Genomic DNA, 12,179 nt, shown 5'->3' on the forward strand with positions numbered 1-12,179 from the left:
AAAAACCTCTATATAAGATTGCGGTGACATTTCAGCCATCGCCTGTAGTGAACGTCCCGCAGAAGACACATCACTCATAGTCCGTCTTCAAACTTCTTTCTGTACCTGGTTTCTAAAACTTCAGTAATATTCTCAAAAGGGCATCAAAAACATGTCACAAGTTGATCCTAAAGAACAATGACTTATCAAAACCGAGAATCCGACGGAACAAAATCAGAAATAGAACAATGTCTGAGAAACAGGACAAAGGGAAAGATACAATGTAACGACATGAAAGTTCACGCATCAAGGAGTGACTTGTACCTTAGGTCAGTCTCCAGGCGCTCGGGCACTCTTCAACTTCAATAAATTGTTTTTTTGGAAAAAAAATTATTTTATTAATCTGTATTCACTTGTCCGAGCAAAAATAGTGTTGCTTGTTTCATAGTAATTGTATTAGTATATGTTATGTGTGTATAGAAATATTCCATCCTGTATGTTATTATATGTTATATCCTATATATTATGTTATTACTATCCTATATGTTATTGGAGCCGACTGTCCTTCCTGTTACGCCATTAGAAGGAATCACGGGATTTTATAAAGTGGTAGATAAAGTAAAACACAATTTAGAACTCAGCAACCTCAAAAACAATGGCAAGGAACAAAACAAACTAAAAAAAATATTTGATATATAATACTTCCTGACATCTCTGTTTTAGTAAATAACTGAATTGGGCGAACCAGTCTGTAATGACTCAGGTTCATTAAAAATGTTTCAAATCCCAAAATTTTTAGAGGCCACCTCACAGGGATCAAGAAAATGGTGACCAGCTACCTGCCGTTTTACTGTCCATTGTAGGGGGCAGCAAAGGTATATAAAAATAAAAAAAAGTGAGTTTGTTCAGTCTGCAGTTCTGGAGAAAACAGAGCAAACTCATTTTCCCAACAAACTTTGCAAATATTCCAAAAGGAAATCTTGCGCGGTTTGCCCATCACTACTGAATTTCCCATCATTGCCCCCTAATTGTGCGTATTTTGCTTGCTCTGAAGTCTTTTCCCCATTCACATTTTCAGCTAACCATCTTACTCTTAGCAAAGTCAATAGTACTGTGAATTGCCAAAGTATATTTTTCCTAACAAACACCTACTGGGCACCATGGCATGGTCTATGCCGGGTGTACTACTAAGCTCAAAGATTTCTGGTATCTTGTTGTAGCTGTGATGAGCAGTATTTTCACACAGGGGTTCAATATCTACCATACTGAACCCAATGGGGTGATTTTTCGACTTACCACCATCAGGTTATTAGTGTAGATGGATGTCATTGTGGCTCATCTTCGGCACATGGTATCTTCTTGAACCGAACATGCACCTCACACCAGTCGGGGTCTTTATTTAACCTTATTAGGTTCCCCCGATGGGTTATATTTACTAATACTGTCTATATTTTAGGTCCATTGTAGACGACTGTCTTTTGGCCGCTGGCCGTGAGTGAACGGTATGGGCGGCACACAGATGTCATCTATGTGTGAGCACCAGCCTTGCTCCGCAGTTCCATTCACTCAATGAATAGGAGCCACAGAAGCCCGGCCACAAAACTGGACTGGAATAGGTAGTGTCCTGAGTTTTACGACCCAGATTGTCAGCCGACACACTGATTTATCTAATACATGGTCATGTGCATAGGCTCGATAGAAATGAATGGGTCAGTGTACCATTCAGAAAATCCTAGGTAGCACGCTGAACTCACCAATGGCCATCTGCAAGGTGCCTTAGACCGTGCAAACTTATACTAGACAGTCTTAAAGTGCGCCAGATTCATCAAAGTGTAATGATAAATCTGTTTATGATGTATCTAATCTAGTCTAACTTTACACATCCCATTTGTTGGCTAAGTTTGGGGAAAAAAAGTAATTTGCAAAAAAGTTACCAAAATTTTGGCAAATTTTTGGCACTCGGTGGAGCAATTTAATCATTCTACTGTGTATGGGTAGCTATAGAGATAGATCAACGATCACTTCAATATTTACCAAGTACATTGAATTTACTTTTATAGCCCAAGGTAAAATCTGTTAAAGAAAGTCTCAGCTAAAGATCACCTCTAATGAGAATTAACTTTGCTTCATTTAATCATTAACATACCGAAATGAGGAAGTATGAGGCAAAACGCCACGGCTTCCAGTTACAAATTGATCAGAGGGATCAGGCATCTGTTTGTGACAGTGTACGGGGTCATAGTGCACCTGGGCCAACAACGGTGACATTTTACAGCAACTTTCTTCCCACGAATACTAAACTAGGAGGATATTAAGATAATGCATAAAAGTCACGCCAAAGGAAACCCTACAAGGTATGTAGATTTATAGTTTCCTCGTAGTTGATGTATTTGTGAGATACGTTTTATGACGACAGAGTATGTGACTATTACATAAGCAGTGAGCTCCTGGAAGACTAGATATATCCCCAGTTTAAAGGGATTGTACATGAAGTCAGGAGGGGAGCCTTTTCCCCCCACAAAATGCTGAATGTATAACTTACCATACTTGCCAACTGTTCCAAATTTGCCAAGATTGTCCCAAATTTTCACAAACAATCTACCCTTGAAAAGGTGCCGGATTTATGAAAAGCACCAACATAAACGTTGGTAACTGTGAACTTACCATGACCATGCAAACAAAAACTGAATCGGTAAATTCCAAGAGGGGGCTCTACATTATGGGTAGAATTTTTTTGCTACAATATTAAAAAAAAGTTTCAAGTTCCTCTCCAAGAAGAATGTCCACGACCATTAATGAAGAGCTCAGACAAGTCATCTCATAATTCTTCATTATGATGTTGTTCAGATTAGAAAATTAATTAATCTTTCACTGTATAATCTCAATTTATATTATCTGAAACATTGGACAATGCGGGAAAAAATATGTGAAATGTCTTCTGGTTCCATTATGACTGGTCTGTCTGAGGATAGATCACTGGAGACCTTTGTCCAGCAGATACGTGGTACCAATATTCACGGACATAACTAATTTGGTAGATTATGAATAAGGTTACATGGACTTATATAGATTAAGGAACTGCACCCTTCCATTCACACCATATAATAATTCGTAGATTTTTAGAATTTTTGTGTCAATGTTGATCCAGTCTAATCACCACATGGGGTCAGGAATGGATATTTTCCCTTTCGGAATAGATTGACTCATGACATAGTTTTATTTCTCCTCTGTTTCAATACAAGAACATTAAATGATTATTCTGCATATAAGAAGTTTTCACCTCTCCACTGGACAGATGATAAATGTAAGGGGTGTTATATTAGTGGGATCACCAAAGATCACCAGAAGGTGGATTCCCTGAGGGCATCCTTGAATGTAAATAGATCATAGTGCCCTCCAAATTTGGTCTCTTCTTGTTATGATCTCGGGATCCCTGACCACGGACTGGCCCCGGACTGATAACTTCTCAGTACGGTACAGGAAAAACATATATAAAAACAAACAATAATAAGTATGAGCAGTTTGGACTTCTAGTGTGGATCCTCCTACACCCTGCCTCGCACAACTAGAAGTAGCCGTGGGCCCGACTAACTTGCCTGAAGGGGCACGAGCACAGCCGGAGAAGTAGGTAACCTGCAAAGGGAAATAAAGCCCCTGTCTAGCTTCACGTTTACGAAGGAGAGGCAGATACAGAACAAGCCCCCCACGGATGTCCAGACTTGGACTAACGGTGAACGTGAGTACACAAAAGCATAGGAAGAGAATAAACGTGAAACACAGAATAACTAAACTAAGCAAGGGATAGGGAAAAACAGAACTTAGGATCACACACAAAAAACCCCTACCAAAATTCCAAACTTCCAAACAGAAAAATACCTAGGGCTCGCTGCGCCCGGAACACTATGTCTGGATACAAGCTCAATACTTAGCGAACCAGTCCTGTGTGAACAGGAGCAAGAAACTGGATGGGCCAGGATGCAGATGGAAGCAGCTTTCAGACAACAGACATTCATTAGGAACAGACGTTTAAGACCGGCATCAGATAGCATGTGCAACAACCTTATATAGTAAGGAGAAGGCCTCGCCCATGGCCTGTAAAGTATTCAGCACTGCAGAGAACTTAACCCCTTCAGAGGCCAAGACACACCAGGCACTGATCCACCAGGCCACTCACCACGTGATCCACGCCCAAGTGCCAGAGCAGAAACTGCATGTCTGGTGTGAACACTCCCCTGCCGTGCATCAAGTGGTTCACGCGCTGAATGCCGTCCGGACACTCTGCGCCTGAACCTAACAGGCCAAGACTGCTGAGACCGGGTCATAACACTTCTGCTGGACCATTGGAGGATCAACGGAGGACCCTTTGGTACTCTAGTGGGCCAGTTTGACACAGGTCCCATAGGACCACCTCTACATTGTGATTGTCTTGGTTACCCAGTTTTGAGAGAACAATTACTATTTTCCAGCAAATTTTTGTGACCACCTAACACTCAAGTTAAAACCATGGTATATATATTTCGCTGTTATTTTCAGTCACTTCAGAGTCAACCCAAATGGCCTGACCCATACTATGCCAGTAATAACACTGTTCTGTTAGGTTCAGTCCACAATAGTAGCTCAGTATGGTGGAAGAACACGAGTAAGGCTGGTTTCACACAACCGAGTTTCAGCCATGAAACTTGGTCCATGTGTATGCCGGATATGAAACTTGGTCCATGTGTATTCCAGATATGAAACTTGGTCCATGTGTATGCCGGATATGAAACTTGGTCCACGTGTATGCCGGATATGAAACTTGGTCCACGCGTATGCCGGATATGAAACTTGGTCCACGCGTATGCCGGATATGAAACTTGGTCCATGCGTATGCCGGATATGAAACTTGGTCAGTGTGTATGCTGGATATGAAACTTGGTCCATGTGTATGCCGGATATGAAACTTGTTCCATGCGTATGCCGGATATGAAACTTGGTCCATGCGTATGCCGGATATGAAACTTGGTCAGTGTGTATGCTGGATATGAAACTTGGTCCATGTGTATGCCAGATATGAAACTTGGTCCATGAGTATGCCAGATATGAGAATTGGTCCATTTGTATGCCGGATATTCTGGTTTTAACCCTATGTCGTAGATGGATGTGACAATGCTCAGAGTACCTACCTCTCTGCGACATATGGTCCCATTTTGTGGTCACTATGTCTCGGAGAGAGGCAGGGACTCCTACCATCATAAATGGTAGTCCATCTCCTGGCTGGGAAATCCACAGACCGAGTTTCACGACCGAACTTGGTCATATTAAACCAGCCTAAAGTGAACACCAATATTATTTAGGTTGGAATCTTTAATAACATGTAACTCATCAAAGTATAAATTTTAATTCTGCGATGGATTTAGTTCCTCTTAGTCATATTCATTGGCAATAATTACCCAGGTGCAACCTGTCCCCAATAGTAGATTAACCTGATTATAAGTGGGTTAATATAGAAAAGACCGATTTGATAGCCCCGTTTGATATGCAATTGCGCTCTTATTTTACATTAATGTTATTTATTTGGGAACTATTATGCTGTCATCCTGCCATCAAATGGCTTTTGCTCATAAAAGCAAGCGTAAGGGTAGAAATACATTTGTGCGATTAGACATGAAATGATTTGCTCCCGCAAGCTGTAATTTATACCAATTACTCTGCCCCTTCATCTTCGCCTGAGATGTAGATGAGGTCATGGGATTAAACTCGGAGCCATCATTTCATTTAGAAGCATTTTTGTTAAACAATTTTTATGTGGTCTCCGGTCATGTTTCAGCAGGAACAGCTGATGGGATATGTCTCTGTTATCAACAATCGGTGGCCGCTATGTCAAGTGCTATCGCCATGTACTGACGTCTTGTATGACAGATCCCAAAGACGATGTTCACACCTACGTTGGAGGTTATCCTAGAAGTTCTGCTTATGATGCAATGATGGAACTCCATTAGATTCCATTATAAGTCAGTGTGGTTTAGGGCAGGCCGGTAGTTTAGTGGTCCCAAACCAATGGACAGGTTCTTGTTAAAAAAAAAAAAAAAAATCTTGAAATCCTGCAGTGTTCACTAAATTTATTAAATGTCCAACACTTTCTGGGACACTGGGATCCATCATTCAATGGATCTGGCATTGTGTTGTGGTTTCCGAGTAATATGAACAGTGCCATATTGCTCAACAAAGTTCCCTACTTTTTGACTTGGAACATAAGGATCGGCCAGAAAAAAAATTTGGCTGCATTTATAATTGTGCAGACTTCAGAGCTGAAATCATGGCAATATTTCTTAATGGCTTAATATCTGTATACACAGCCTATTCCTGTAATTTACAGTAATCTTGTAAAATGTGTCATACTGTATTCCAGCTCAGCTACTAGTGTGATTGTTAACTGTTTTCAGCAACTAGCAGAATTATGAGTGCAGCTCTGAGCTCTAATCCAGGTGTAAGATATAAGGACTAGTAGTGAGAGATAAGAAAAGCGTACAAGATAGTGCTTAGAAAAATACTTTCTATGGAGATTATTTCTGTGTAACATATATTCTTTTTAACCATTATCATGCCATACCCCACCTCCTTATATTGAAATCAGTGGTAGTGTTACCCACCATACAAAACAAGATATTGCATAGGACCCCAAATATCAAGGGGGCCATGTGCTGACCACATAACGAATAGCATTTTTTATTTTTTTTCCTATGCTATAGACATACTATTGAGGCAATCTGTGCAGCTGCACAGGGGCCCAGTAGGTTAGGGGGCCTTATCACCTTAACAGCGACTTTCTACTGTCTATTAGGTTACAGGCAAATGCCTAAGCTAATGAACTTCATGGCCAACTATTACTGGGGGAATCTTAAAAAGCGCTTACATGGGAAACCCGCGGACCCCATAGACTATAATGGGGTCCATGTGGTTTCCACACCAAACATGCAGAGAGAAAAACACTCCATGCAGCACTTCCTGATCTTCTTTCAAATCGTAATGTATAAGTTGTAATGTTTTTCAGCGTAGACTTTGTCTCCGACATGATCACAAGCCAACCAGGAAACAGATAAAAAAAATTCCTTTGCTACTTATTAAAAGGAACACACACATGTGAATACAGACGTAGCAGAGTTAACCTGAACTTCTGCAACTGGTGAAACTGCTGCAGCGGGATATCTTATCAGAGAAGATGACACAAACCAATAGAAAGTCATTGGAAAACCATATTTCATTGTCTTCCGTGACAAGAGGTCATATATATACAGTATATACACATTCTTATATATGACTATACAACCTTTTATGCTCCAGTGAATCTAAATGAAAACCTGAAATAACTTTGCAGTTAGTCTTGAGTAAACATCTTCTACATTCTGTATATATGGTCCCTATATAGATCTATATGTCTACTCTAGGGTTACATACTACAAGCAAACTCTGTATATTCTGACTCCTCAGTCCCTTTAGTTCGTGCCCTTCTTTATCTCCCAAATGTTCGTGGTCTCCTTTCTCTTCATGGTCTGCATCACTAAACCACCAACCTCTTCACATACTTCCATCTGTCAGTAAATCATTCAATGTCAGGTAAAATATATTGACAAGGATAATATAAAAATGTATAAGCCTCAAATAGCACCATAAACTGAAGACTAAACATAGAAAATCCACAATAAATATCCTAGAACTTCCTCCCTTAATACCCTACTTGCTTATTAAAACTTAGAAGCATATTAAGGAGATCAGCCATTTCCCTCCTCTTCCTTATTACTCTGTCATCTGACTGCAGCAGGAGCCTCCCCCCTCCTCTGCCCAGTTTGAATAGGGATACAAAAACTGTTAAATGGGTATCCAAGTGTTAGCCATTGATTTCCTATCAATACAAGTTTCAACAGACTGAAAGGGGGGCAAAAGTATTAGCCAAATCCACATACAGTGGCTTAGCCACATAATACAAAGCCCCTATAATGACCCCAACATGGTATCCCTTGGTGTTTCCCCACAGTATAATGTCTCCTTGTAACCCCTACAGTATAAAGCCCCACCTCATTTTGGCTGGCACAGTATACTGCCCCCTCAATGTGGCCACTACAAAATACTGTCCCCATCACTATAATGCCCCCTTAATATGTCCCCCACAGTATAATGTCCTCCTTAATGTTGCCCCATCAGTACAGTGCCCCCTAATAAACCCCCTGACAATATAATATGGCCCCAATATGCCATCAACATGGACGGTTGGGCGGTATGTATCACTTGCATAGGTTGTCAATAGGGGGCATCCTCATCAATCCTCTGACATTAGCAGCTGCAGTATTGGAGCTACACAGTGTACAGAGCTGGGAGCAGACACTTCCGTCCACTATGTAGTGACCGTCCCACATTACTGCCGCTTATCTCCCATTATTTGCTGTTGTGACGTCATTATGTTTAATATTTCACCACAATGACCCTAGGTTAGCCAATGCAGATATGTCTACAGATACAAAATAAGATTTCACTTGAGGCAGTGACATTAATGTATTAGGAAGTTTTAATTATTTTAGCATTTTGAGCAAAGTTTGTCCACCTCAAACATGTCACATCTTTTTATCAGTACCGCAGAGTCACCCGTAGCATCGCCTTATTGAAAGGAATGGAAACAATAAACATTTCTCTGTATAGGGAAGAATGCAAATGAATAAACAGAACCCAAAAGTCTTAATAATCTAATAATGTCACATTGTAAACACAGGAATAGAGATTGTACAATGCTTAGAGCTCTATCTTGTGGTGCGAAGAGGAAGTTCATCTTCTATTCAGCAAAGTATATTTAGGAAATATTACACATTTCTGCAAATATATATCTGTGTATAGTTACAGATGTAACAGAAGGAACATTATCCATAATATTAGGGAATTGCAAAAAATTAACCCCTACTGGATAGGGAATAAGTGCATGACTGATGGAGGTCCAACCTTTTTGTATGATGGAGCATCAAGTGCACAAGCAATGAGCTTATTAGTCTTCATCTTTATGGGACTAATGAAGAAAACCCAAATGCAGAGCTTGTTACCCTCCAACAGTCCCATGGAATTGTATGAAGAAGCAGGGGGTAGGAGAGGGACATAATACTGTGGGGACAGCTGGGGGGGGGGGACATTATAATATGCGGGCGCAAGAGGGGGACAGTAACCTGTGGGGTAGCTGGAGGGGAACATTAAACTGGAGGCAACAGGAGGGGAACATAAAACTGGGGATAACTGGAGGGGGAATTTATACTGTGGGTGTGCTGGAGGGGGCATTAAACTGTGGGCAAATGGAGGGGAACATTATACTGTGGGGGCAACTGGAGGGGGACATTAAAGTGGAGGGGTAGCTGGACATTAAATTGTTGGGGCCCCTGGAATGGAAAATTAAACTGTGGGGGTAACTGGAGGGGTCATATCATGTTAGGGTAACTTTAAGGGTGTTATACTGTGTGGTGCACACAGAGAAATGAATGGGAATGGGCAAGGTCAAAGTGGAAGTGGATGGGGCTAAATTAACCCCTGCATTGCACACTGCATGTCCTGTCCCTCTTTCTATCCTTTGGAAATTGGGAATTGTGCAAATATCTGCCCTGATGTGTCCGTCAATAACATGGAACAAGTCAGGGGTTCTCTTTAAACGCAGGGAATGGCGGCTTATCTGCAGGTCAATGGGGTGAACACAACATTTACCAAGTCTGAGACACTTAAAGGGCCGCAGATATAATTGTACGTCTTCCATCAGCGTTGTGTCCTTGGTGACATCCATCCTGCCGTGACTCTCCATTTCTAGGTTATTGCAGACACTTTCTTTTATCGTCCTCAGCAGTTTTACAATGAACAGTTCACATCATGCATCTTCAACAAATGTTCTTTCACTTCAAGTCTGTCTTCAATTACCATCCAAGAAGATGTGAAGAAAAGGAAGTTGTTCGAGTCCTTGGACTTACACTTGTTTTTCTTAACTTTAAAGTCGATGATAAAACATTAAATCCCAAAATCTGCCGTTATGAACAATGACCCCAGTATACGGCGCAGGAAGATGGAGACTGAGACTCCAGGAACAGAATATATCAGATTATTACTAGACTAATATCTAATGTATAAGACTCGAGGAACAGATTGTATCAGATTATTACTAGACTATGTAATATCTAATGTATAAGACTCGAGGAACAGATTATATCAGATTATTACTAGACTATGTAGTAACTAATGTATTGTGCTATAAGCAACAGAATATATCTGAGAGCCAGGGAACAAGTCAGGATATAAAGCAATAACTATCAGGAGCAAAAATAGACAAGTTATCATGGCTGGTCTAAGAGGGAAATGACCCAATCCCCAAGGATGAGACCACCAGGAGCTATCAGTATCAATATCAGTAGTCTGCAGATCACAACTACTACAGAGGACACTCTTTTTAATGAGTCTCTGCAGTTTAGTTCCTATTCAGTGGGAGCTGATCTGCAGTACCTGGTGTAGCCACTACACAGAGAACAGAGCTGTCTGCTTCCTTCTCCACTCTATGTGTATCAGATCCTTAGAACAGGTGATCTGAGGGAGTACTAGGTGTTGGACCATCACAATCTGAAACTAATGACATATCTGTAACATAGGTCATCAATATTTTTAGCCTGGAGACTCCCTTTAAATAGCGGTACTCTTTGGTCAGTTTATGGAAATGCTTTAGCAATCACTAGAAGGGGCGCATAAATCTTAATACAGTATATGGGAGACCACTACTTTCACTTTATTCCTTTCTACGCAACTGACGGAGGAAGTGGTCAGCATATTAGTACAACAAAGTCAATGAAGCAATGGTTCTCCCTGTGCACTACTGTTCCCTTTAGAAAGTGGCCGGACCACTCGCAATTGGTTGTTTCCATTGGTCCCATTCTATTCTGTGGCATGTGGCTGAATAACACACTGACAGCAAGGATAGAAGCCATTTCTTCTTAGTAATGGTGGGGGTCCCAGAACCGCCAATGGACCCACCTATATTTTTTTAATATATGAAATTGCCAGTTCTTAAAAGTAAAAAATAATTAGTTTCGTAGGGAATAACTAGTGGTACCCCAACCATAAAGAAAGTTCATGGGCCCTTTAGTGATATAGGGACACAGCATTGAACACCTCTTCATTTCCAACACGGCCTTTGCATTTTCCTGAAGCGACCACTAGGAGGAGCTCACTACATTTTCACAGCTTTGATTGAGTTCAGTAGTCGCTGAATAAATTTATTTGCACTGAACCCCCCTAATGATGGCTGCTGGAGCCTAAGGGTTATCTTGTACTGTGTTAGGGGAGACTGGGGATTTGGAGCTGTATAGGGTAGATTTCTCAGTATATTTGCACCAATAGTCTGCCTATGGCATTCGGACGGAACGTTGTAGTTATAATGTACCTGCACCAAATTGTCAGATATACGAATAAGGAAACAGTAAACAAGAAGCCTCTGTATAGTCATGTCTAATGCAACAAGTGAGAAAGCAACAGGGTTACCTCAAGTGTGCACCTTGGCGACTATTGCCTGTTGCACAGGAAGGGGTTAACAAGGGTCAGTGAGGGTTGGATCCCATATTAAATTTTGCAATAATTTTGTGTACACCAAGCGGACAATCCCTTTAACATGCTATCCGATATTTCTCTTCCGTTACTTCTATCCATATTTAGAGTGACGCGTAAGTGCTCTTTCCAGCTGAATTAAGGACGAGGGACAGAAGTAAATATGGAATGAATATGCATCGATGTGCTGACACCTCATTAGCATTGCATTTGCATGTGATTATCTCGGCAGTCTGGGCCATCAATCTTACCGGATTGTTTGCATAGCTAATGTTCTTTAAAATGTCATAAAGTGGGCAAAACTTTACATAAAAACTAAGAAATCCCGACAGCTTCTAACTCTCCCTATTACATCGCTTCTGTTAACCTCACCAATAAAGAGAACTGGGGGGGGGTCTTTGTACCTCAGTTTTGACTGGTTCTTGGTTAGAATGTGTGCGGCTCCACTCATTGCAATAGGACCACTAGAGAAAGCCGAAACATAGTGCTCCACTATCTCCAGCAGTCCCATTGACGTGAATGCAAAACACCCCATTCCTCATTATCAATAACCAATCGGCAAGTTGAGCCCTATAGTTTGGATAGGGGGAAACTTGCTGTGATCAGAATGCCCCTTT

General features: G+C 41.0%; 1 protein-coding gene across 2 annotated transcripts in view; it reads left to right on the plus strand.

The window, feature by feature from the left end:
• Positions 1–12,179, plus strand: part of BLNK (B cell linker) — a 94,821-nt gene that overhangs the window by 34,759 nt on the left and 47,883 nt on the right. The window contains exon 1 of one of the 2 annotated variants that reach the window (XM_075258487.1): positions 2,233–2,333. The exons of the other annotated variant lie outside the window; for it this stretch is intronic. Coding sequence (XP_075114588.1) covers positions 2,299–2,333 — 35 coding nt within the window. The 5' untranslated portion in view covers positions 2,233–2,298. Of the gene's footprint in view, positions 1–2,232; positions 2,334–12,179 lie in introns of those variants that run through there. 2 annotated transcript variants of the gene reach the window in all.

Source organism: Leptodactylus fuscus, chromosome 10, assembly GCF_031893055.1.
Source record: "Leptodactylus fuscus isolate aLepFus1 chromosome 10, aLepFus1.hap2, whole genome shotgun sequence".
Lineage (NCBI taxonomy): Eukaryota > Metazoa > Chordata > Amphibia > Anura > Leptodactylidae > Leptodactylus > Leptodactylus fuscus.